The sequence below is a fragment of the Maylandia zebra genome, linkage group LG13, assembly GCF_041146795.1.
Source record: "Maylandia zebra isolate NMK-2024a linkage group LG13, Mzebra_GT3a, whole genome shotgun sequence".
Classification (NCBI taxonomy): Eukaryota; Metazoa; Chordata; class Actinopteri; order Cichliformes; family Cichlidae; genus Maylandia; species Maylandia zebra.
The window spans coordinates 31,664,765-31,690,249 of record NC_135179.1 but is presented as its reverse complement, the minus strand read 5'-3'; the positions used below and the strand labels follow the sequence as shown (position 1 = coordinate 31,690,249).

The following is a 25,485-nucleotide window of genomic DNA, read 5'->3' as shown; positions in this document are numbered from 1 at the left end:
CTGGCAAAGCTCGTGCGCCGGGCTCTCTTCACGAATGATAACGGAGCCAAGACTGTGGACTGCTGACAGGCAAATTCGAGGATATGTTGTTTGTCTACTAAAACACTGATGAGGTAACATCTGAATGCTTTTGTGTTTTATTAGAATGACTAAAATCATCTTAACCTTTTCCACATAAATACAACCTATGATTTAAAGATGTTTGCAAAGGTCACACAGTAATTACAAACTCATAAAGTGGCGTAGCCCTTAAATTTAATAATCTCACACTGATTTATCTCATTTGCTCTCATTTGCTGTCTTTCCCGGTAGTTTCTGAGACCATGTGGTCTATTGTATTGTTTTAGGCTGTGTGATCATGTTTAAAGACATGCCAACAGTGTGTGCGATGTCTCCAGGTAGACACGGGAGTCACTTCTGCTTCTGGCTTCATGTATATATTGATCTGTTTAGTGCAGAGTTTAAAATGAAAACAAAAAGAGGAAAGAAAGCCCATTCATTTTCTCGAGCATGAAAAGGTCACAGAGACATCTTCTAACGTGCCCTTTTTTCAGAGAATTGTTTGGTCCAGCTGTCACAGCAGGAGAAAAATAAAATCTGTTACAGATCAATCCGTTTGAAAGCCCCTTTTAAAATTGTGCTCGGCACTCCATTGACAGATTAGGGCTTATCAAATGCCCAATCTTAAAAGGAACAGAGCGTTAGCTAACCACAGAGGCATTTATATATATGAAATAGCTTATGGAGCAGTTACAGTGGTGGTTTGTTTTTTTTAAAGTAAATGTTGTTGATCTTAGCATAAGGCTATGCAATTATTACAATAATAATTATCCCTTAATATTTACCACATCACATTTTGGGTTATTTAGACCAAAATACTCAATTCTGCTCTACAAGGGCCTGATATCCACTTATGAGGACATTATACTGCTACTGTTCTCTCAAAATTTTAAACTAATATCCTCATATGTGGCTCTTATTTTTAAAAAAAAAACAAAAATAAGGTTAAAAAGAAAATCTGGTAATTCTTTGTTTTTACATTCATCGGGCCCCAATGTGACCAAATATCAAAGAGAAATTAAAAATGCATGCCGTGGAAGAGTTCGGGTCTTAGGAGTAATAGGCAGACAAATGGACCAAACATCAGTGCGTGCTGATATCAGCCTCTTTGCAAATAAAACAACGTTTATCGATATGAGGGATCAGATTCTCTCATTTGTGTCTGAATGTTCAAACGTTCGTCATGAAAAGCTATTAAGGCGTGTTTATACCAGCAAAATCAAACCAAATAAAAGGAAAATGGGTATTTGCATTGGCTATAAGCCGAGAACAGCCAAGAACTGATTTATTCATACAAAATCACAAAATGGGTAAAGTGTAACTGGCTACTATAAAAACAGGAAGATATGTGAAGGGAGTATTTGACTCCCTTCTCCTCTTTAGTAGATTCACCTGTAAGGAGGCGAGAGGGAGTCAAGTTGGGGAGGGAGGGTGGGGGTGGTTAGAGCAAAGGAGCTCAGTCCTCTTCTCTGTTCTGTCATGGGAAACACAGAACAGGGGGTTTTCAAAGGGCAGATCTGCCCGAGGAAAAAAGAATCCCATTTTCATCAGAATACAGTCTTGACACATTTGTGCAGCTTCAAAGTGACTGCAAGTGCAGACTTCAAGGTATCATATGTATGTTTTATCAATGAGTAGAGGTGAGGAAGAATAGGAGGGAACTCGGGAGTAAAAAGAGGAGAAGAAATGAAGGGGAGGATTTGAGGGATGAGGAGGAATCGTGTGGGAAATCTTGGCCTTGGGAAAAAATGTTGATAACGACTCAACAAAAGAGAAATGTAGTTATGGTGCTGGGTGCGCTGTCTGCCACGGACGTGAATCAAGGAGTCTATGCAGCTATGCAGCTCCTTTAGCAAGTCAAATTCGGTATTACGTGTCTGTTGAATAAAGCTCTACTGTGCTATTTCTTTTATTCCATGCAAAACAAAGAAGGAAGGGGGGAAAATAGACTGACATCTTGCGGCCCTCCTATGTCAGCATGAGGATTTAGTGGCGATTTGTTGCATAAAGCTGATTTTTCTCTTTATTCTCTTTTGAGTCTTGTCCATACCTCCCACAAAATCCACGTGATACTCTTTGTTGCACTCATTTATGAGTCTGCTGCTTTTTCGCCTTCATTTTTTTCCACATTCCCCTCTTTTAACCCCATCTCTGTGCAGTCTGGATTGTTGATTAATACTGCAGCCGTTGGATAACAAACTTTAATCAACCACTGCGAAGTGAATCTCTTGGTTTTCCGTTTATATTTCCTCTAATATTCTCAATTTCCCCCTCTGCTGCTTGCATACCAAGTTATTTATGTGTGTGTGTGTACGTGCAGCATGTGGACAGAGATGATGTACGCATACGTGTTAAAATTGTAGAGAGGGTGATGCTCTGTTGGAAGGCAGCGCGTTCATTTAGCAAGTGCCTAATGCTGTGGGTGCTGTGACTGACTGAACACTAGAGAGGAAGCAGCCAAGCACTCGGCTCGGCTCCCAGAGTGCCGGCATGGGAGCACCGGGGTGGAGGAATCGCTTTTGTGCCCTCGTCCACTGGGAACACTCTCCAGAGATTTAGCTGTGAGTTTACACCCTGCCTACTTGACTGTATGCCTGCCCAAGTATCTTGTCACTGGGGAGATAGAGAGGGCTTTGAGAATTCCCACCATCCTTCCTTGCTTTGGTCTTAGATGTAAGTAGTTGTAGCTGATGAAAAGTGGCATTTGCTTTACAGCAAAAGGTCTTCCAGGTCATGCGCGTTTGCTTTTATTGTTTTCTTTTCTCTTTGTTTGCAATTCCTTAAGCTTTATTCAGTGTAGATGTTTGTGTATGCACAATGCACTGCAGTAAAAGTAACATCAGGCCCTTCTCCTGTTCCAGTCAAAGTTGCGTTGATGGCAGCTTCCTCAGTTCCCTTTGCCAGCAGACCGGTTTTAATTAGCGGGACATTCCGGAGAGTAAGTTAGCGACCGAGTGAGGGAGTGAAGTGAGTGTTAGTGACAGTCTTTCCCAGCTGATATTGATAAAGAAGAAGAAGAGAGGCTTTGATTCTGCTCTTCACTAAGCCCAGGAGAGCGTGGATCGCAACGGCGATAGCATAGTTGAAAAACGAGCAGCAGTTGGAGGAGAGGCCTCGCCGCACTAATGCACATTTTTATTATGTTAACAGACCGTGTCTTAGACTTCAAATTAAAAGCTGAGTTGTAATCACTGGCTCATCAAGTGGTTTTAATCTGTAGACTAGTAGTTTCAGGAGATATCCTGTGTTTGGGGATGGAAATCATTGCCTGCTTTGAGACTTGTTCTCTCTCTGCTTCAAAATGAAGCTAAATCCTAATGAAATCTCAGTAGATTTGAACTCCATAACAACTCAAGTTGTGATCTGGTTTTAATTAATTTTATTATTTCATTTCACGTCAAATGACTTACAGATATTGTAGTTTGTAGTACACAAAAGTCCTGAGATTACACCTGTGCGTCCTGTAGATTGACAGTGATGAGTGCCAAACCTGCGGTGAAGCATTTCTATAACTCGTTGTAGTTTTATGAAAGGTAAAGGTAATCTGCCCTCTCCGTACAGCCTAGCAGGCGTGCTTGTGGGGATGGACCTCTCATTGCTATATCGTGTCCAGCTGTCAGCTCAAATCAAAGAGAATCGGTGCATATTGCTCTTGACTTTAGAATACTGCTATTCTTCCTGCCACAGTATATGCTGGTAGCTGCTCACACTGCCCCTGCAAATGTCAGAGCGCACTGGCTTTGTTCTTTCCTCACTCATCCACCCTCAGACATGGCATAAGTGCCACAAGGTTTTACTCTAGTGTGTGTTTCTGTCTTTCTCTTTATAGTTGTGATGACAAATGTACTCGGGAGGTACTAGACTGTCAGCTTCACTCTTTGTGTGTGTATGTCTTCTCTCTTGTCTACAGCCACCAGTTCCACAAAGCTTGAAGACCTGAGCTTTCTTGATGAAAAGCGCAATACCCCCCTCCGGACATCCATTCGCCTACCCTGGCATAATACAGGAGGAAGGCCCCCTCAGGACGCTAAAGGTGACTGGGCTATTCATACTACTGCTGTAGGCACTCAGGGGAGATATTTGTAAAATAAACATGTAAAATATCGCAGTACATAGGATAATGTTATGTGGTATGACTCTGAAAAACCCTGAAGTTAATAGGCAGCCAACGGTAGTTCTGAAGTTTCCAAAGTACCACGTCTGAGTGCAGAGCCAACAACAAAACTGTGCAAATACTTGAACACTGCAATGTAAACAATGCAGCACTTATGGGTATTAACATTATCCTCAAAAGCCTTTTTTTGGCTTTTAAATCATGCCTTTTTTCCCAGCTAACTTTTATCTTGGTTATGTGTTTTGAATCCTCTGAGAGATCCTGCAGATTAAATATTTCATGGGAACATGAATTACTGAATAAGTCATCACTGGATATATACTCAGACTATTTAGTCTTCCTTTTGAAAATGTCCTCTTTCATTTTCACTCAGTCTCAAACATGAAGCTGATACATAAGCATATGGTCAGTGGTTCTGAGCAGGTTTTTTCTACATGAATTCGTACATACGCAACAATCTTAAACAATTGGATTCTTTTCTATAAATTTTATGGGAGATTCAGTTCAACTCAATTCAGTATTATTTATGCAGCGCCAAATCACAACAACAGTCGCATCAAGGCACTTTGTACTGTAAGGTAGACCCTACAATAACGCATACAGATGAAAACCCAACAATCATATGACCCTCTATGAGCAAGCACTTTGGAAATAGTGGGAAGGAAAAACTCCCTTTTATCAGGAACAAACCTCTGGCAGAACCAGGCTCAGGGAGGGGCGGCCATCTGTAGCAACCGGTTGGAGAGAGAGAAGGAAGACAGGATAACATACATGCTGTTGAAGAGAGCCAGAGATTAATAACAAGTATGATTCAGTGCAGAGAGGTCTATTAACACATCTTGAGGGAGAAAGGTGACTGAAGAAGAAATATTCAATGCATCATGGGAATCCCCCAGCAGCCTACACCTATTGCAGCATACCTAAGGGAGGATTCAGGGTCAGCTGATCCAGCCCTATCTATATGATTTATGGTATTTGTTTTTCAGATTTGGGTGTGATGGCACCACCTTTACCTAAATTTTGCAACAGTAGGTCAACATTTCAGTGCAGTTCATTGCAGTTGTATTCATATATTGCAAAAATCCCAACATGTGCCATCTTAGGAAACTCAACCTAGTACGCTGAGGACCTTACAGTTCTGATTTGAGCAACATTTAGTGACTTCCTTTTTGACTGGGCGAACCCTCCGACAGAACTAGACTCGGGATGAGCAGCACTCGTTTGATTGCCATGAGAGGAGAGTGAAAAGAAAGGGGGGAAAAAAGATGAGAAGGAGAAAAGCTTCAACTGTGGGAGAGAGAATACACAAACTGACATGCATGAACAATGAAATGGAGAAGAGGTGAGGATGTCGGTGCACCATGTGAGGCCTCCTGAAAGCAAAGGCCTGTCGCAGCATAATAAGTAAGGGGTGATTCAGACGTTAGCTGAGCGAGCTTTAACTATAAATCTATGAAAGGTTTTGAGGCTAATCTTAAAATTAGAGATTGGGTTTGGCTCCCAACCCTAAACAGCCAGCTGGTTCCACAGGAGCGAAGCAGCTTTAGCCTCTGCTTGTCATTCCGGCTTAGGATACTGAAAAAGCAAGTCATGGTCATTAGGGGCTTTATATTCAAGAAGATGGATTTGAAATCTAAGGGGATCCAATAAAGAGAGGTTAATAAAAGATAACTCTTTTTCTAGTTCCCGTCGATACTCCTTTTGCTCAAGTTAGAGTTTTTCAAGCACTGTACTTATTTTGCTGGTATAGTAGAAGGTGGTGATCATTTCAAGTGTCTCAGAACCAGCTCGTTCGCTTTTTGGTTTCATTGTAGGGCACTAGAAACATAAACAGACCTACACCTGCCAATATAAACACTCTCAACTGCCCCTCCAATTACAATAGGCTTTTGTGAACACAGGCAAACTCGCAAGGTGAAAACACTAGCAGCTAACAGCAGTGATAGTTGTAATGTTGAAAGGTGCATTAGCACTAAAGGTAGCAGTCATTTAGTGATGTTAGTTAACAAGTGTTATGAGATCTAATTAGTGCTGAAGTAGACCAGATAAGAGTCCTCTTTCAGGTCTTCACTCTGATTCCACTTAATTGAAAATGTATCCTCTACAGTGTTCAGGGTTTTTCATGTATGTGGCTCCTTCTGGGAAGAAGAATGCGGGAGATGCTCAAAGCATGTTTGTAGGTTAACTGCAACGGAAAACGATTTATTACAGTAAAGTTTCCAGCATTTAAAAGAAGTAATCATTTGTTAACTTCCCGGAGAAATGGGGAAAAAAAATAGAAGTAGTGTAAACAATTTTAATCTGTTTCATTTCTTTTCCCGTTTCCTTCAGCGCGTTTTGCTCCCTACAAACCCGTGGACATCATGCTCAAACCTTTGCTGTTCGAGGTTCCCAGCATCACCACAGATTCTGTGTTTGTGGGCCGAGATTGGCTCTTTCAGCATCTGGAAGATGTCCTGAAGGCCGGCGAGTCCACAGAGAACCACGGTGCTGTGGTGGTGGGCAGCGTGGGGTATGGGAAGACGGCCATCATCTCCCGACTTGTGGCGCTGAGCTGCCATGGAGGACGCATGCGTCAGATCGCCTCCAACAGTCCCAGCGCCTCCCCGAAAAGTAATTAGTTTTAGTATTTGCCTTTGGATGTGAGCACTACATTAACTGCTCGTGTTTAGCTAATGTTATTATAATTTCATTTCAACATTAGCTTGCAAAGTGTGGGAGGGAAGTAATTATATATTCGTTGGCAATATAAAATCAAGTTGACTAATATTACATTTACCTTACAAAAGAATGCCCTCACACACAACTAATGTTATTAATGCTAGCATATACATATACAGAGAGATGTTAGTTTATATTAATGTAATAACTTTATATATTGGTGACCATGTGCATGTCTTCCAGCTGGCCCAGGACAAAGCACAGAACTTCCTCTCAGCCAGCCTCCACAGCCCACTCCACCATCCAGTGCTGCCAACACACTGAGGACCAGCAGTTGCCCAGGAACTCCCGAGATGCAGCGGCACAGGGAGGAGGCTGTCAAACGCCTGGCTGCAAAGGTGCGCCTTTCAACATCTAAGAGAGCTCACAGTAACAAAGAAGCAGGAATCAAAGAAGCTGAAAAAAGATTGCACTAGTTATGGTGGTGTTTACTCAGGGAAAAAATGTTTGGTGTGTGCACTGGATCAAAAAAAGTAATTTTAACAATTTTCAACAGTGAGTAGATTATTTTTTGTTTTTGATGGATGGATTTGTTGTTTCTTCCTTTCTTTTTAAAAAAAAAAAAAAAAAAAAAAGGAAAAAGAAGGAAAATCGACCAAAAAGCATCTCAGGTTTTACCAAGTACTTCTACAACAGCTTCAGTCTGACTTCTGAAAACTCCTCTTTAATAGTGACCACAGATAATTGTGATATATTCTGTTGAATGATGCATAAAATTATACATAACAATAAGGGTAGGTTGCAGTTTACTAGTCAGTGATTAGAACCTCCTCAGGGAGCAACAACCCACAGCGAGCCCTGTCAGCCATGACCTGAGAGCACAGAATGTAAACACACACCAACGTCAAACAGAGCCAGCTTCATCAATATTAGACGTCATTTAGGAATTTACAAACATCAACACACGTTTCAAATAGCAACACCATTTATCTAGGCGGCTATCAGTTATACCGACATGTATGGCACTACTACTGCTTAATTACTGGTTGGTATCCGTTCCTGTGTCAACTTCAAATAGGTGCTTAAATATATTGTAAGGCCGCCTGTTCAAGTGTTGAACTGGGATGTTTGAACATGATAAGGATCCTCAAAATTCCATGAAGCGGAGCAACACTGACTACTGAGGACAGTGCTTACTTTTTTGACAGATGAATATTCCATCTGTTGATTTTTCTGGCGTTACAAGGATCGCAAAATAAAGTCTAAATACTGCCTCTCTGGGAAGTTTACGTGTCAGCGCTGTTGAGCAGAAGATTAAGTGTTTTCTTGTATAAGCTTGTCAACATTTTTCACAAGATATAAAGTACTGCACGGTAACAGCTTTACATGTGTTCTGTTACTCCCCCACACCGTCAGTAACATTGTTAACCACTTGTCTGTGACCGAACCCCGCCCCCCCCCCCCCAAACATGCATACCAGACACTGAGCATATTTCTGCACATCTTTCTCTTTCAGACTTGTGAAGTGGACAGACAAGTCCTCGATGTTTCACTTTAAAATGTTCCTCTCTCGATGCACGCCGACTAAGCAGTGTGCGGTTTTTGCCTATGACTCTTTTATTTTAGTTTTGGAATTGTTCGCTCTGTTTCCACTGAAATTTCTCTGTCGATTTTTCACTCCCGCATCTTTACTCGCACCACCTCTTCTTGTGTTGCTGAGGGTTCAGTCACATAGCAGGTGCACGTTCACTACATTTTGGAAATACTGCTTGCTAAAAGCACCATTTGATGACTTTGGCACTGCTATTGCCTTGTAGCAGGTCTAATAAAGATGATTGGGGGCCACCGGGATTCAGAGAAGATTTGTGATCCACTGTTGTAGTCAGTTGAGTTTGAATAGTGCTGTGATGGTAGGTTGTAAGGTAATTTAATAGGTGGCAGCTTTGTGAAGGACTTTCTCAGTGGATGTGACGTCTCCTACTGATTCTGCTGCGTTTAATGGTACTGATTACAACCTGTTGTCCTTCTAACACCTTTAGAATTTAATACTCTTATCCTGTCAGGGAGGCCTCCTAATTAGTGACCCTGTCAAAGGGGACAGTTCATGCACCAGACAGCTAGGGTAATGCAGTGAGCTTCATGTAAATGTCTGTGAAACTCAAGCAGTATCTCTTGAGCCAATTATGGTGAAAAGTGTTTCCAATAGGCGCCTTCACAGGGGCTCTGTTCCTGTGATGTGTGATGCAACGCTGAGCAGCTTCTGTCAGATTCTGCCAGTGCTTTTTTAATCATTGATTTAAAAGTGGTCTCATAACAGGAGCACTGAGGCTACTACCCTTTCTGCTTTATTCTTATTATCGAGACGTGCCTTTAGGTAACATTTCTGAAAATGCATTTATTGTTTTGCCAGCAGATGAGCTACCGAGGTTTGACTGCAGAGCCTTGCATCATCGTGTGTCGAGATTCGTATTGCTCATTGATGAGGCGGTAGTCTGCGTGACTTGTATGCTAAATTAAATCATCACTGCAGTAGGGGGCTTATTAAGAGTTGTGTTCATGCACACAGCAGGTTACTTGACTTTGTACAATAATAGGCATTCAATATATCAGTTTCCCTCTTTGTTATGTCACATTTGTGATGAAGCTCAAAAAACGCGTGACGCAAAAATGACAGAAAGGAGTGTTCGGACTTCTCTCAGACGTTTGCTGCTTTTAGGGTAAAGCATAACATCAGAGAAAAATTCTGGTGGTCGTGATTTTTGACAGTTTCTGGAGAAGATGTGAATCAGTGGTTGTGTTATTGTTTCAGTTGGTCCATCTTCTGACTGGATGTCACATGTTTTCCTTACTAAAGATGGGTTATATACATCCAGGGAGTTCAGCTATAATTTTTAAAATCTTACCTCCCTCTTTTCTAATTTGCGCTAGCTTTAATTGTGCCTTTATTGGCATGTGAGTTATATGTTATTATTTGAAAAAGAAAGAACCATAAATATGCATTTAGATCTGTGCTGTGGGGAGAAGTTTGGGTCCAAAACATTTATTGATGCTAAATGTTAAAAAAAAAAGTCTCATATCTTGAGGCTTTAGTCATTTTTCTAGAAGCTGGTCATCGGTTTTCTGTGGAGAACTAAACAGCAACAGCTGAGGTTGAGCCGTCAGAGGAACCGATCACCTGCTCCTCCTCCTGTGGGCCTGGAAGTGTGTCAGCTCCTCCAGGTTGGACTGTAATTAGTACAGTCATCTTCCTTCTTCTCCACCTCTGTCCCTACATTTTCCTTTTAAATCAGACCTCCTTTGAATGCTGCGGAAACCTGCTCAGGTACAGAAGATTCTACCTTTAGATATCCACCTGGGATCTACTCACTTCTTTTTATAGCTTTTCATCCGTTGCCCAATCTCTTCATCATCCCTTCTGTGTGAAATAATGAAAGGATAAAATCATGTCTTTGACATTGTAGAGATAATATGTAGTTTTATGGAGGCTTGTTGGTATCAAAAGCCTCACTTACTTACTTTGTCATGGTAGTTTTTCAGTCACCAGAGATGTTGGTGTTTGTAAACGCTTTAAAGTTATCAAATGTACCCATCAGTCAGTGAATCATATTTTTAATTCTTCCTGATTCTCAAAAAGCAATGGCTTCACTCGCGTTTGTTCTCGTTCCTTTTGTCTTCCAGGTGGTGGCTTATCATTATTGCCAGGCAGATAACACGTACACTTGCTTGGTCCCAGAATTTGTGCACAGCATCGCAGCCCTTCTGTGCAGAGCTCATCAACTGAGTGCGTACCGGGAGCTGTTGCTGAAAGAGCCCCACCTCCAGAGCATGCTCAGTCTGCGCTCCTGTGTCCAATACCCCATGGCTGCTTTCCGGAGAGGAGTCCTGGAACCGTTGGCCAACCTTCGGAAAGGTAAAACACTGTAGTTGTATATTGCACTATTTCATTTTCATCGTGTATGAGACCACTAATCTCATTTCATAGTATTTTAATATTTAGTTTATTTGTAAATGTCTTTGCAGAGCGAAGGATTCCAGAGGAAGATTACATAATCTTAATAGACGGGCTGAATGAAGCGGAGTTCCACAAACCAGACTATGGAGACACCATTGCATCCTTCATCACAAAAATCATTGCCAAGTTCCCCTCCTGGCTAAAACTGGTTGTCACTGTTCGAATCAACTTGGCGGTAAGAAAGAACTTATAAAGCATGGCTCTGAGTTCACTCAGATGACAAAATATTCACTGTTATAATCACCTCGAGTCAGAATTACAGATGTCACATTATACTGGTGATGAGTTTTAGTTTTAAAAAGTTTATCACTCTTTCTTCCCTCTCGGTAACTACTCTGCTTATCCGCACACTTTACGGCTGATTAAAGTAACTACTGCTAATGGCATTCACTCTTCTGTTGCTGCAGCTGCTTCTCTCACACACTCAGAGACTCGCTTCCCACAATGAACTCACACAGGTGCAGTTTGGCTGTTACACTGTTGAGTGAAGTACTGGATACAGGCAAGCTGTTAAGGGCTTGATTCTTAACTTAATTACCAGTTTCGTGTCTGCTCTTATCCTCTACTATCTGCTTTCCAAGCGCTCTGAGCTGAAGCTTATCAAAAAGTTTGAACACTCAAGACTTCTGTTGTTATATTTTTTTATACAAATTGAATGAAATTTGCACAGGCTGGTTTAACTAAGCATCTTTAACTAAGTGCTTTTACAGTCTTACCTTTTAATATATTTTAATGTTATTAGTGCTAGTTTTCACTTACTTAATATACTGTATTTTTCGGACCATAAGGCACACCGGATTATAAGGCGCATTAAGCGAAACAAAACAGTCAGATAAGTCAACTCATTTTTCTTGCTTCCTCCAATCCACATTGATTCATAAATGCTGAATTCTCTTGCAGCTGCTCTATTCCCATGTTGTTGCAGCATATTAATGACTAACCTTTGTATTGTGGATGGATTACCTCAGTTGTTCTCCTGATTGAAGTTTGGTCCGTTTACAGCATCCCGCCATGCGATTGCATTTGTCCCTAACCCTCGGGAACCCTCACATTAACTTTTATGAGTGAAAAAAAGTTAGCCTTCATCCTCTAGCTTCACTGTGTTTATGTTATGCTAACATAGCTGTGTCGCTAGCATATCATTTTATACCAGCTAGCCAAGCTTCAGTAACCCTATAAATGTCACTGCTGTTTAGTTTTCTGTCTTCATTTATGTCGAAAGGGACGGCAGAGCTGTACATTTAAATTTTTTCAGAAATCTCTTAGTCATGTATATCATGTTTAGGTGGAACTAGTGAGCTAACTTCTAACTCCGTTAAATTTAATAAATTTTGTTTTCATGGATGCTTGGATGTTGAACTTAATAGTTACACCTGATAAAGCATCAACGCTGTCGATTTTTGAGAAAATTAAAGGATTTTAAGTGCGGCTTATAGTGCAGAAAAAAAAAGTATGCCGGTTGTAGCCAACAGTCCTCCTGCACTTACAGTTCACACTGGCCCTGTTTCCCAATCCATAAAACACTGTAAAACACATTTATTGATTTGTTGACCAGAACATTTCATATCCTAAATCGGAAAATCTAACACTGTGGCAACCCTAGAAAAGAAATGAATCAAAATTCTCTCATTTTAACAAATGTCTAGCTGGACATGCCGTCACCTCTCTAGGCACTCACTCACTGTCACCAGACCCTGCACATTTTTACATTTTGACAAGTGTTTCCTGAGCTGCTCCCGCTTGTTATTCTACTCTTTACAGAGTCAGGCATATCCAGCAACATTCAGGAAAGAATTGAGACACATGACCTGCAGGGCAGGAGAGAGATGAGTCAGTCACTTTGAGCTGACACTAGGTTGACCAGTTCCAGAAATGCTATGGACTTGGATTAAATTCACGCTGCTGACAACTGAGGCTTTGACACTACTGATGAACTACATGAAAACTTATTTTCCTTGCTGGGGGAAAAAAGAAAGCACTGAGCCTTGGATAATAATGTGGTTTTTGATTGACATCTGGAATTTGAGTTATTATTGCTCAGTCAGAAGCCAGGGTCGAGTGTTGTCCATCAGTGTGGGCTGTACTATATAGTGAATTCAGCCTAGCTATTAAGAATTCAGGCAAGGCCCTGTCAGTGTGGTGAATCAATATATTGTAGCGCTGATATTTTGTATTCACCTCTTATGCTCTTCTATTAATGCATTAGAATTGGTTTTTTGACGTGGAAAGATGTTCCAGGTGACTGCACTTAAAGTAATACATTTCGACTACACTGCAACATCCATCCATCCATCCATCCATCCATAAGCAGAAGACTGCAACATATGTGTTGTAATGTCTTCTGACAAAGTGAAACAGTGTTTAATGAGAGAGAGTTACTGTTTGTGTGAATTTGCTAGGGTGACGTTTTTAGCCACCTGGAGGCTGGCAAAGCAAGAACAGCAACAACAACAAGGTTGCAGTCGGTTATCGGAGATGTGTTTTTGTTGTCCGTGTGGTAGATTTCATAGTAACAACTGTGCTGGAAAGGAAACGTGTGGTTTAAGGCATATGTAACAGTAGCTGTTTTTTTTATAACCTCTGTTAGTGAATCCTGTGCACATGCTGGTCTGTGGCAAAGGATAGCACATTGTTAACCATGCCATATGTGTCTTTTACTTTCTTGTAATCATATTTTTCTTGTTATATTTCTGTTTTGTTCACATTCCCACTGTAACCACTTAGCAGTTGTCTGCAGTAATGAATCGAATGGCACTGTTGTTTTAATGGGAGCTATATGACGACTTTGCATGTGAAAACCTCGGAGTCGGTTTGACAATGTTTTTGTAAATCAGGCTCCTATGATGTTCAGTAAGTTCCCTTTAAGTGCAATGGAAAGGCTGTTAGTCACTGACTGAAAATGTCTAATTTTCCAAAAATGTAACAGAAGTCAGTTAAATAGTTTTTAAGAGAGTTGGCAGTCTTTTGCAGAAAAACCCTGTATGTCCTCTCTTTTTATTGTTTATTTTTTTTGGGGGGGGGGGGCTACGAGTCCACATATTTGGGTAAGATGCAGGAAATGGTTGCAAAATCACAAAGAAATTCCAAAATTGATGTCCGGTGGGACGTGATGAGAAATATTACAAAAGCAGAATTCAAAATGAAAACAATGAACAAACAGGGCTGCGTACAACCACATGCCATGACACATAACGACAGCACAATGCTTAATAACAGAATTAATGATAAACTGAAGATATTCTACGATAACTGGACCATGCACAGCATTCAAAATAAAATAAATAGAGAAATAAATACAGTAAATAAAGAAAATGTATATAAAATGTTGTTTGGACATGATGGTTGTCAGTCCTGCTCCATGCAATAGACTATAATGACCATACACTTGCATTACTCAAAGGTTCTTGAAACTGAAATATGAGCTAATGATGATGGTTCCTACTTCCTTCAAAAGTTTTTAGAGCAAGTTCCTACAAAAGATCAAAAGCACAAACTGTACGCTCCATGCTGTATTCTCATACCGTTTCCCCTAACATTAAAGCTCTGGACACAGCAGTCAGCAGCATTGCCATTCAGTGCAGACAGTGGTTACATTCGGCTTTGTAAGTTATCTGAACCATTTGGCCATCATTAATATGCAAAAGCCATCGGTAAACCTGCGTCTGTGTGTGTATGGCTTTGCTATCTAAGCTTTCGGCTACAAGTTCAGAAACTCTGCAGCTTAGTGTTTGTATAAGCTGCAATTTAGCTTGAAATTGGAAGCACTAAATGATCGACTTTAAAGCATTATCACTTCATACTTGTAATATTATGCGTGTACATTTGTACTTGTCGCTTGTACTCAGGTGTCTCTTGCAAAAAACCCCTCAGTGAATAAATAAAGCTTATCTGCTTTACTGCCCGACTAACTCGGGGCATAGCAAAAATGAATCATGGAAGAATAATCAAGATAGCATTGTTAAGACAAGAAAATATGAAGGCATGAAATGTTTCTTATTTGCAGACAGAATCAGAGTTGTGCATAGAGATGAAATTGTCACGCTATTGTTTTGTGCTTTGAACAGACAAATAGCATCTCACCTCGGAGGAAGGGTTCGATATATTGGCCCTTGCCTGCTAGACTAATATCTGGACAATCTCTGAGGTGTTGTTTGCACCCCCTCCCCCCAATCTTGTGGATTGTGTTCGGTATGTTTTATTGAGCGTGTGCATACATGTGCTTGTGTGTGTTTGTCTGTTTGCGCTGCCTTCTCATGATGAGGGAGAGGAAAAATGTTATCTTGCGGAGGCAATGTTTCTCTAGCCTCAGACAGGCAGAGGATTGGAGGATTAAGGTGCATTGATTTCTCCAACCCCTGGGACACAGATTGAAATGTGAGCCCTAGTTCAGACCTCTGCTTGCCCGCTAGCTACCATCCCATCCATTTGCGTCCAGTGTCACCTCGGTCACCAGGAAATTGTCTCACTGCTGCTCGAGTTCGGCGCCAGCGTGGATGTTGTTTCAGAAAACGGCATGAGCCCCCTCTGCTTCTCAGCTGCTGCAGGACACTTGGGACAAGTCATGCTGCTCTGTAAAAAGGAGGCTAAGGTGAGGACTTTTCATATTGTGACTACTTGACAACTCTACTGATGTAGTTTTCTTGTGATCATAGACATTTGGTTTCATTTGGCCATCTTTCTGGATTTCTGGATTTTCATATGCAGGGTTTGTATGGGTGCTTGAAATCATTAAAAAAGGCTTGAATTTAAATATTGTCTTTTCAAGGTTTGAATAGTGCTTGAATTTTAGATGTGGTGCTTAAACGTGGTTGAAACCATATTTCATTCACCACAAATAACTGAATGAGTCACAAAGTGTGAAAGCAAAATTTCTCCATCTGGTCTGCCTTGCACCTCTGCGTGCCAGTCTGTTTCAATGTGTGACCCCGCCCTCCCCCTGGGGATGAGTGCACTAACTTGACGTTGCTGTTTTAATGAGTGTTTGATGGAAAACGACACTGGTGGAATTTGCACTCTGAGTCACATGACAGGTGAGTCCTAGTAAATAATTTTCGAGTATGTGTACATAACACATGCTAATTTTAAAACTATTATTATTATTTTGCTAGCTATCAAACGTGCTGGAGAAATGCACTGAGTGTGATAGTACAGTAGTTGGTTATGGCATGGTGATTTATGGTATATGCTGTAAACATAGCTAACATTACTTAGCAGTAGCAGTAATGTGAGTTACTTCACTCAAGTAAAAGCTTTAAACGTTAGTCTGATACTTAACTAGCCAACTTGAGGCTTAAGGGAATAATGGTAATAAGAGGGACTGATCCATATGGGCACAGAGAATAGCCACTTTTTGTGGTACTGAAGTTCCCGGGCTTTCATTCAAAATCTGTTTATCGTGAGCACCCACCCATTAAACATAAAAATTATAAATAGCTTCAAGCTATTTCAAGCTATTGATGCCTGTGGGCACTATCAGCCACTGAGACAACAGACAAATTTTAGTGTTTTAATGAATGAATATTTCATACATTAAGGCTGCCTGTTTATTTAAGAGAGGTGAACAATACATTATAATTATACATAATAATATCACAGATGATAGACTAAATAAATAGATTTTACTTAGATGCTTGTTCATTCTTAAAGTCTTATATGTTGAATTGAACTGAATGTCATCTGTTCAAAGGCTCTCCCAGTCAGTGCTGTTCTCCATGCCTGTCTTACTGTACATGATGTTATTAGCACAAACACTTTAAAAGTTACTGTGACTCAAACATAGAAAAATAGATTTTTTATTTCCCTCACCTAATTTTTAAAAGTATTTTATAGCATATAACACGTTTGAAAATATGCTTTGGTTCACATTTAACTCCAGAAAATCATAAATCAAAATAGGGATATTACCTGTCCACAGATTCATGGTGCAGTAACTGCTCTTTTAACTGTCTGGTGTCTTTGCTCTTTGTTTGGTGTTTGTAGACATGGTTTACATGAGTTTTTAGCTGAGATTCAGAGGTTTCTGTGGGCACTACTCATGTCAGCACTTATATTTCTGACCTCGTGTTATAATCGATTAAACGTGGTCTCCTCTCTTTTGCCCCCATTTTTGATGTTGTGGGTGCAAATGATCAGGCGTGACATTCTCATAATAAATCAGATAAAATACTGCAAAGAATTAATCCTGCATTTGTGTGATTGAAATGTGTGCGCAGTGACACTGTTTAAAGATTTGGCCTAAATAATTCTGGAGTGAATGAGCCTAAACATGATGACCGGACTAATGACACCATATCACCTGTGACACTCACACACGCACGTATGACTTTGCCAGTTTCAGCTGAAACAATTTCAGTGTTTCAAACCATGTTCCAGAGTTTTTAGTTCACCGTTCATGAGGTTTCAAGAAGAAAATGAAAGACAGATCTGAATGTTTGAAAGTGTTTTGGAAAAACTCTGTAAAGAATAGATGAACAATACTCAAAGGATAAATTCAACTGTTTTATTTTGTTAGATAAGTTGAAAAAAAAAGTTAAACAAGCAAGTAAATAACGAAACAAGGTTAAATGAGGTAAGAGCAAAAAGTTAACAAGTAAATAACGAAACAAGGTAAAACGAAGTAAGAGCAAAAAGTTAACAAGTAAATAACGAAACAAGGTTAAATGAAGTAAGAGCAAAAAGTTAACAAGTAAATAACGAAACAAGGTTAAATGAAGTAAGAGCAAAAAGTTAACAAGTAAATAACGAAACAAGGTAAAACGAAGTAAGAGCAAAAAGTTAACAAGTAAATAACGAAACAAGGTTAAATGAGCTAAGAGCAAAAAGTTAACAAGTAAATAACGAAACAAGGTTAAATGAGGTAAGAGCAAAAAGTTAACAAGTAAATAAAGAAACAAGGTTAAATGAAGTAAGAGCAAAAAGTTAACAAGTAAATAAAGAAACAAGGTTAAATGAGCTAAGAGCAAAAAGTTAACAAGTAAATAACAAAACAAGGTTAAATGAGGTAAGAGCAAAAAGTTAACAAGTAAATAACGAAACAAGGTAGAGGAGAGAAAACCCCAACAATCCCCTCTGAGCAAGCACTAGGCGACAGTGGGGAGGAAAAACTGCCTTTAAACGGGCAGAAACCTCCGGCAGAACCAGGCTCAGGAGGGGGCAGTCAACTGCCGGGACTGGTTGGGGGGGTGAACAGAGGTGGAGCAAGACGAGGCTACATCAGTTGAAGAAGCAGTATTGTCCCTCTACCGGAAAAAGCTGAAGAATCTTTTCTTCTTTTTCATGGACTTTTCCACAAGCGCCTTTTTGTCCAGGATGAGGGTTCTCAACTCATCGATGGTTTCTGTGTTTTGCCTCTCTAGTTTCTTGCATGTTTGTTCCACCTGTTCTAATGTTGCTTGTGTTTCTTCAAGCTTTTCTTTGAGGTCTTTGGATGTTGCCTCCTGTGTCAGCTTTGCCTTCTGCAGGTCTGCATTTCTCACTTGATCTTCTTTGTGCAGGCCTTCTAGCTGCTCATTTCTTTTCTGGATATCGCGGAGCGTACACTGCAGGTCCTCATGCGTTTTGTCTTGTTTTTGCTTTTGGGCCTGCATTTCTGTGTTTTCCCGCTTCAAGTTGTTGAATTCCAACAATATCCCCTTAATGAGCTCTGAGTTGTTTTTGGCCATGTGATCAATCTTTTTCTGCATGTGTGAGCATCGTTTTTCTAGTGTTTCCTTTTCTCCCTCCAGCTCACTTGTTTTGACCTTCAGTTCATCACAGAATCCTTGCAACTTTTGATTTTTACTCTCAAAGTCCTTGATAATGCACTTTTCTTCTGGCAGTCTTTCTTTCTGTTGCTCTTTCTCTTGAAGGAGGTCTTTATTTTGGACCAATGTTTGTTCCAACTCTGCCTTCACCATTCTGTACTTTTCCTGCATGCCTTGGAGCTCGCGCTGCAGGTCTTTTTGCTTTGTGTCCTGTTGTTCCTTCTGTTGGAGGACTTCTTTATTTTTTTCTTCAGCTTCATCAAGCTTTCTTTGGAGCAGGTGATTCATTTGGTCCATGTATTGCAGATCCCACTCCATTTGATCAATCGTCGCTTTCCTGCCTTGAAGCTGCTCGGACATTTCTTTAACTTCAGCGCTCTTTTTCTTGTTTTCTTTGATGAGGGATACAATCTGCTCTCTGGCTTGAGCAAACTTGATCCCCCAGCCCTCATTAATAATGTTGATGTCGGGCTGGCGCTGTAGTGTTTCTTCCAGGTGTTTGTTTTGTGCTTCCATCTGTAAGCACTTCTTCTCCAGGTGACGTTTTTCTTCTTCAATTTGTCGAATTTTGTTCTGGAGATGGTTGTTTTCATTCCTACTCTCCTGTAATGCCCTTTGGATGGATAAGAGGCCATTTGGAGAAATTGGCCGGCCACGCGTGGAAGGAGAGGCGGCGAAATCTTTTTGTCTCGGTTGCCGTAATCTTGGATACATGTTGGCGTTTGTATCCGATGACTCTGAGAGGTTTCCAAATTTTTCTGTAGTCAACGTTTGAAGGCTGCAAACACAAAGGCTGCGAAGAAACGAACTGAAAATTGCTGTTTCTCACCCCTATTTATAGAAAAACTTCAAAGGATCCTTGTGACATCCTTGTGACATCCTTGTGACATCATCACTCCTAAGCCAATCAGATTGTCACATGACATTTTGGAATGTGGAATGGGGATATGTTTTTTTTTAAACAGTTTTCAAATGTAACTTAATATTTAAGTGTTTCTTACTTGACCCGCTTAGTCGATTAAAAAGTTAATTGCCACGAACACCCCTAATGTTATATAACAGACCACAGAAAAAAGACAGGTTTTTTTCTACGTGACAGAGCTATAATAAATGTTTTGTTTTTTTAATTATCCTACTTTTTCTAAAAGGGAACATTATTTAAAGAATATGTATTTAATTAAAAACTCTGTATTCATCTAAAGGGTATACCAAGAAGGGTGAGCTTCCTGCTTGAAAAGGAAATGACCAAAATAAATGTATTTCTCTGCAATTACAAACTCTGTGTAAACAGTCTTGGTGTCAAAATAAAGCTAACACTGGTGAGATGTCATCAGAGCTGTAAATATTACTGCAGATGTTACTATGTCAAAGTTACTGTGACTCAAACATAGAAAAAATGATTTTTTATTTCCCTCACCTAATTTTTAAAAGTATTTTATAGCATATAACACGTTTGAAAATATGCTTTGGTTCACATTTAACTCCAGAAAATCATAAATCAAAATAGGGATATTACCTGTCCACAGATTCATGGTGCAGTAACTGCTCTTTTAACTGTCTGGTGTCTTTGCTTTGTTTGGTGTTTGTAGACATGGTTTACATGAGTTTTTAGCTGAGATTCAGAGGTTTCTGTGGACACTACTCATGTCAGCACTTATATTTCTGACCTCGTGTTATAATCGATTAAACGTGGTCTCCTCTCTTTTGCCCCCATTTTTGATGTTGTGGGTGCAAATGATCAGGCGTGACATTCTCATAATAAATCAGATAAAATACTGCAAAGAATTAATCCTGCATTTGTGTGATTGAAATGTGTGTGCAGTGACACTGTTTTAAAGATTTGGCCTAAATAATTCTGGAGTGAATGAGCCTAAACATGATGACCGGACTAATGACACCATATCACCTGTGACACTCACACACGCACGTATGACTTTGCCAGTTTCAGCTGAAACAATTTCAGTGTTTCAAACCATGTTCCAGAGTTTTTAGTTCACCGTTCATGAGGTTTCAAGAAGAAAATGAAAGACAGATCTGAATGTTTGAAAGTGTTTTGGAAAAACTCTGTAAAGATTAGATGAACAATACTCAAAGGATAAATTCAACTGTTTTATTTTGTTAGATAAGTTGAAAAAAAAGTTAAACAAGCAAGTAAATAACGAAACAAGGTTAAATGAAGTAAGAGCAAAAAGTTAACAAGTAAATAATGAAACAAGGTTAAATGAGGTAAGAGCAAAAAGTTAACAAGTAAATAAAGAAACAAGGTTAAATGAAGTAAGAGCAAAAAGTTAACAAGTAAATAAAGAAACAAGGTTAAATGAGGTAAGAGCAAAAAGTTAACAAGTAAATAAAGAAACAAGGTAGAGGAGAGAAAACCCCAACAATCCCCTCTGAGCAAGCACTAGGCGACAGTGGGGAGGAAAAACTGCCTTTAAACGGGCAGAAACCTCCGGCAGAACCAGGCTCAGGAGGGGGCAGTCAACTGCCGGGACTGGTTGGGGGGGTGAACAGAGGTGGAGCAAGACGAGGCTACATCAGTTGAAGAAGCAGTATTGTCCCTCTACCGGAAAAAGCTGAAGAATCTTTTCTTCTTTTTCATGGACTTTTCCACGAGCGCCTTTTTGTCCAGGATGAGGGTTCTCAACTCATCGATGGTTTCTGTGTTTTGCCTCTCTAGTTTCTTGCATGTTTGTTCCACCTGTTCTAATGTTGCTTGTGTTTCTTCAAGCTTTTCTTTGAGGTCTTTGGATGTTGCCTCCTGTGTCAGCTTTGCCTTCTGCAGGTCTGCATTTCTCACTTGATCTTCTTTGTGCAGGCCTTCTAGCTGCTCATTTCTTTTCTGGATATCGCGGAGCGTACACTGCAGGTCCTCATGCGTTTTGTCTTGTTTTTGCTTTTGGGCCTGCATTTCTGTGTTTTCCCGCTTCAAGTTGTTGAATTCCAACAATATCCCCTTAATGAGCTCTGAGTTGTTTTTGGCCATGTGATCAATCTTTTTCTGCATGTGTGAGCATCGTTTTTCTAGTGTTTCCTTTTCTCCCTCCAGCTCACTTGTTTTGACCTTCAGTTCATCACAGAATCCTTGCAACTTTTGATTTTTACTCTCAAAGTCCTTGATAATGCACTTTTCTTCTGGCAGTCTTTCTTTCTGTTGCTCTTTCTCTTGAAGGAGGTCTTTATTTTGGACCAATGTTTGTTCCAACTCTGCCTTCACCATTCTGTACTTTTCCTGCATGCCTTGGAGCTCGCGCTGCAGGTCTTTTTGCTTTGTGTCCTGTTGTTCCTTCTGTTGGAGGACTTCTTTATTTTTTTCTTCAGCTTCATCAAGCTTTCTTTGGAGCAGGTGATTCATTTGGTCCATGTATTGCAGATCCCACTCCATTTGATCAATCGTCGCTTTCCTGCCTTGAAGCTGCTCGGACATTTCTTTAACTTCAGCGCTCTTTTTCTTGTTTTCTTTGATGAGGGATACAATCTGCTCTCTGGCTTGAGCAAACTTGATCCCCCAGCCCTCATTAATAATGTTGATGTCGGGCTGGCGCTGTAGTGTTTCTTCCAGGTGTTTGTTTTGTGCTTCCATCTGTAAGCACTTCTTCTCCAGGTGACGTTTTTCTTCTTCAATTTGTCGAATTTTGTTCTGGAGATGGTTGTTTTCATTCCTACTCTCCTGTAATGCCCTTTGGATGGATAAGAGGCCATTTGGAGAAATTGGCCGGCCACGCGTGGAAGGAGAGGCGGCGAAATCTTTTTGTCTCGGTTGCCGTAATCTTGGATACATGTTGGCGTTTGTATCCGATGACTCTGAGAGGTTTCCAAATTTTTCTGTAGTCAACGTTTGAAGGCTGCAAACACAAAGGCTGCGAAGAAACGAACTGAAAATTGCTGTTTCTCACCCCTATTTATAGAAAAACTTCAAAGGATCCTTGTGACATCCTTGTGACATCCTTGTGACATCATCACTCCTAAGCCAATCAGATTGTCACATGACATTTTGGAATGTGGAATGGGGATATGTTTTTTTTTAAACAGTTTTCAAATGTAACTTAATATTTAAGTGTTTCTTACTTGACCCGCTTAGTCGATTAAAAAGTTAATTGCCACGAACACCCCTAATGTTATATAACAGACCACAGAAAAAAGACAGGTTTTTTTCTACGTGACAGAGCTATAATAAATGTTTTGTTTTTTTAATTATCCTACTTTTTCTAAAAGGGAACATTATTTAAAGAATATGTATTTAATTAAAAACTCTGTATTCATCTAAAGGGTATACCAAGAAGGGTGAGCTTCCTGCTTGAAAAGGAAATGACCAAAATAAATGTATTTCTCTGCAATTACAAACTCTGTGTAAACAGTCTTGGTGTCAAAATAAAGCTAACACTGGTGAGATGTCATCAGAGCTGTAAATATTACTGCAGATGTTACTATGTCAAAGTTACTGTGACTCAAACATAGAAAAAATGATTTTTTATTTCCCTCACCTAATTTTTAAAAGTATTTTATAGCATATAACACGTTTGAAAATATGCTTTGGTTCACATTTAACTCCAGAAAATCATAAATCAAAATAGGGATATTACCTGTCCACAGATTCATGGTGCAGTAACTGCTCTTTTAACTGTCTGGTGTCTTTGCTTTGTTTGGTGTTTGTAGACATGGTTTACATGAGTTTTTAGCTGAGATTCAGAGGTTTCTGTGGACACTACTCATGTCAGCACTTATATTTCTGACCTCGTGTTATAATCGATTAAACGTGGTCTCCTCTCTTTTGCCCCCATTTTTGATGTTGTGGGTGCAAATGATCAGGCGTGACATTCTCATAATAAATCAGATAAAATACTGCAAAGAATTAATCCTGCATTTGTGTGATTGAAATGTGTGTGCAGTGACACTGTTTTAAAGATTTGGCCTAAATAATTCTGGAGTGAATGAGCCTAAACATGATGACCGGACTAATGACACCATATCACCTGTGACACTCACACACGCACGTATGACTTTGCCAGTTTCAGCTGAAACAATTTCAGTGTTTCAAACCATGTTCCAGAGTTTTTAGTTCACCGTTCATGAGGTTTCAAGAAGAAAATGAAAGACAGATCTGAATGTTTGAAAGTGTTTTGGAAAAACTCTGTAAAGATTAGATGAACAATACTCAAAGGATAAATTCAACTGTTTTATTTTGTTAGATAAGTTGAAAAAAAAGTTAAACAAGCAAGTAAATAACGAAACAAGGTTAAATGAAGTAAGAGCAAAAAGTTAACAAGTAAATAATGAAACAAGGTTAAATGAGGTAAGAGCAAAAAGTTAACAAGTAAATAAAGAAACAAGGTTAAATGAAGTAAGAGCAAAAAGTTAACAAGTAAATAAAGAAACAAGGTTAAATGAGGTAAGAGCAAAAAGTTAACAAGTAAATAAAGAAACAAGGTAGAGGAGAGAAAACCCCAACAATCCCCTCTGAGCAAGCACTAGGCGACAGTGGGGAGGAAAAACTGCCTTTAAACGGGCAGAAACCTCCGGCAGAACCAGGCTCAGGAGGGGGCAGTCAACTGCCGGGACTGGTTGGGGGGGTGAACAGAGGTGGAGCAAGACGAGGCTACATCAGTTGAAGAAGCAGTATTGTCCCTCTACCGGAAAAAGCTGAAGAATCTTTTCTTCTTTTTCATGGACTTTTCCACGAGCGCCTTTTTGTCCAGGATGAGGGTTCTCAACTCATCGATGGTTTCTGTGTTTTGCCTCTCTAGTTTCTTGCATGTTTGTTCCACCTGTTCTAATGTTGCTTGTGTTTCTTCAAGCTTTTCTTTGAGGTCTTTGGATGTTGCCTCCTGTGTCAGCTTTGCCTTCTGCAGGTCTGCATTTCTCACTTGATCTTCTTTGTGCAGGCCTTCTAGCTGCTCATTTCTTTTCTGGATATCGCGGAGCGTACACTGCAGGTCCTCATGCGTTTTGTCTTGTTTTTGCTTTTGGGCCTGCATTTCTGTGTTTTCCCGCTTCAAGTTGTTGAATTCCAACAATATCCCCTTAATGAGCTCTGAGTTGTTTTTGGCCATGTGATCAATCTTTTTCTGCATGTGTGAGCATCGTTTTTCTAGTGTTTCCTTTTCTCCCTCCAGCTCACTTGTTTTGACCTTCAGTTCATCACAGAATCCTTGCAACTTTTGATTTTTACTCTCAAAGTCCTTGATAATGCACTTTTCTTCTGGCAGTCTTTCTTTCTGTTGCTCTTTCTCTTGAAGGAGGTCTTTATTTTGGACCAATGTTTGTTCCAACTCTGCCTTCACCATTCTGTACTTTTCCTGCATGCCTTGGAGCTCGCGCTGCAGGTCTTTTTGCTTTGTGTCCTGTTGTTCCTTCTGTTGGAGGACTTCTTTATTTTTTTCTTCAGCTTCATCAAGCTTTCTTTGGAGCAGGTGATTCATTTGGTCCATGTATTGCAGATCCCACTCCATTTGATCAATCGTCGCTTTCCTGCCTTGAAGCTGCTCGGACATTTCTTTAACTTCAGCGCTCTTTTTCTTGTTTTCTTTGATGAGGGATACAATCTGCTCTCTGGCTTGAGCAAACTTGATCCCCCAGCCCTCATTAATAATGTTGATGTCGGGCTGGCGCTGTAGTGTTTCTTCCAGGTGTTTGTTTTGTGCTTCCATCTGTAAGCACTTCTTCTCCAGGTGACGTTTTTCTTCTTCAATTTGTCGAATTTTGTTCTGGAGATGGTTGTTTTCATTCCTACTCTCCTGTAATGCCCTTTGGATGGATAAGAGGCCATTTGGAGAAATTGGCCGGCCACGCGTGGAAGGAGAGGCGGCGAAATCTTTTTGTCTCGGTTGCCGTAATCTTGGATACATGTTGGCGTTTGTATCCGATGACTCTGAGAGGTTTCCAAATTTTTCTGTAGTCAA

At 40.1% G+C, this 25,485-nt stretch overlaps 1 protein-coding gene across 1 annotated transcript in view; it reads left to right on the top strand.

Annotated features, from left to right (window-relative positions):
* Positions 1-4,021: 4,021 nt before the first annotated feature.
* Positions 4,022-25,485, top strand: part of LOC112435749 (protein TANC1-like) — a 76,542-nt gene continuing 55,078 nt past the window's right edge. Inside the window, exons 1-5 of the mRNA XM_076891937.1 lie at positions 4,022-4,093; positions 6,506-6,787; positions 7,079-7,233; positions 10,514-10,745; positions 10,856-11,022. Coding sequence (XP_076748052.1) covers positions 6,538-6,787; positions 7,079-7,233; positions 10,514-10,745; positions 10,856-11,022 — 804 coding nt within the window. The 5' untranslated portion in view covers positions 4,022-4,093; positions 6,506-6,537. The remainder of the gene's footprint in view (positions 4,094-6,505; positions 6,788-7,078; positions 7,234-10,513; positions 10,746-10,855; positions 11,023-25,485) is intronic.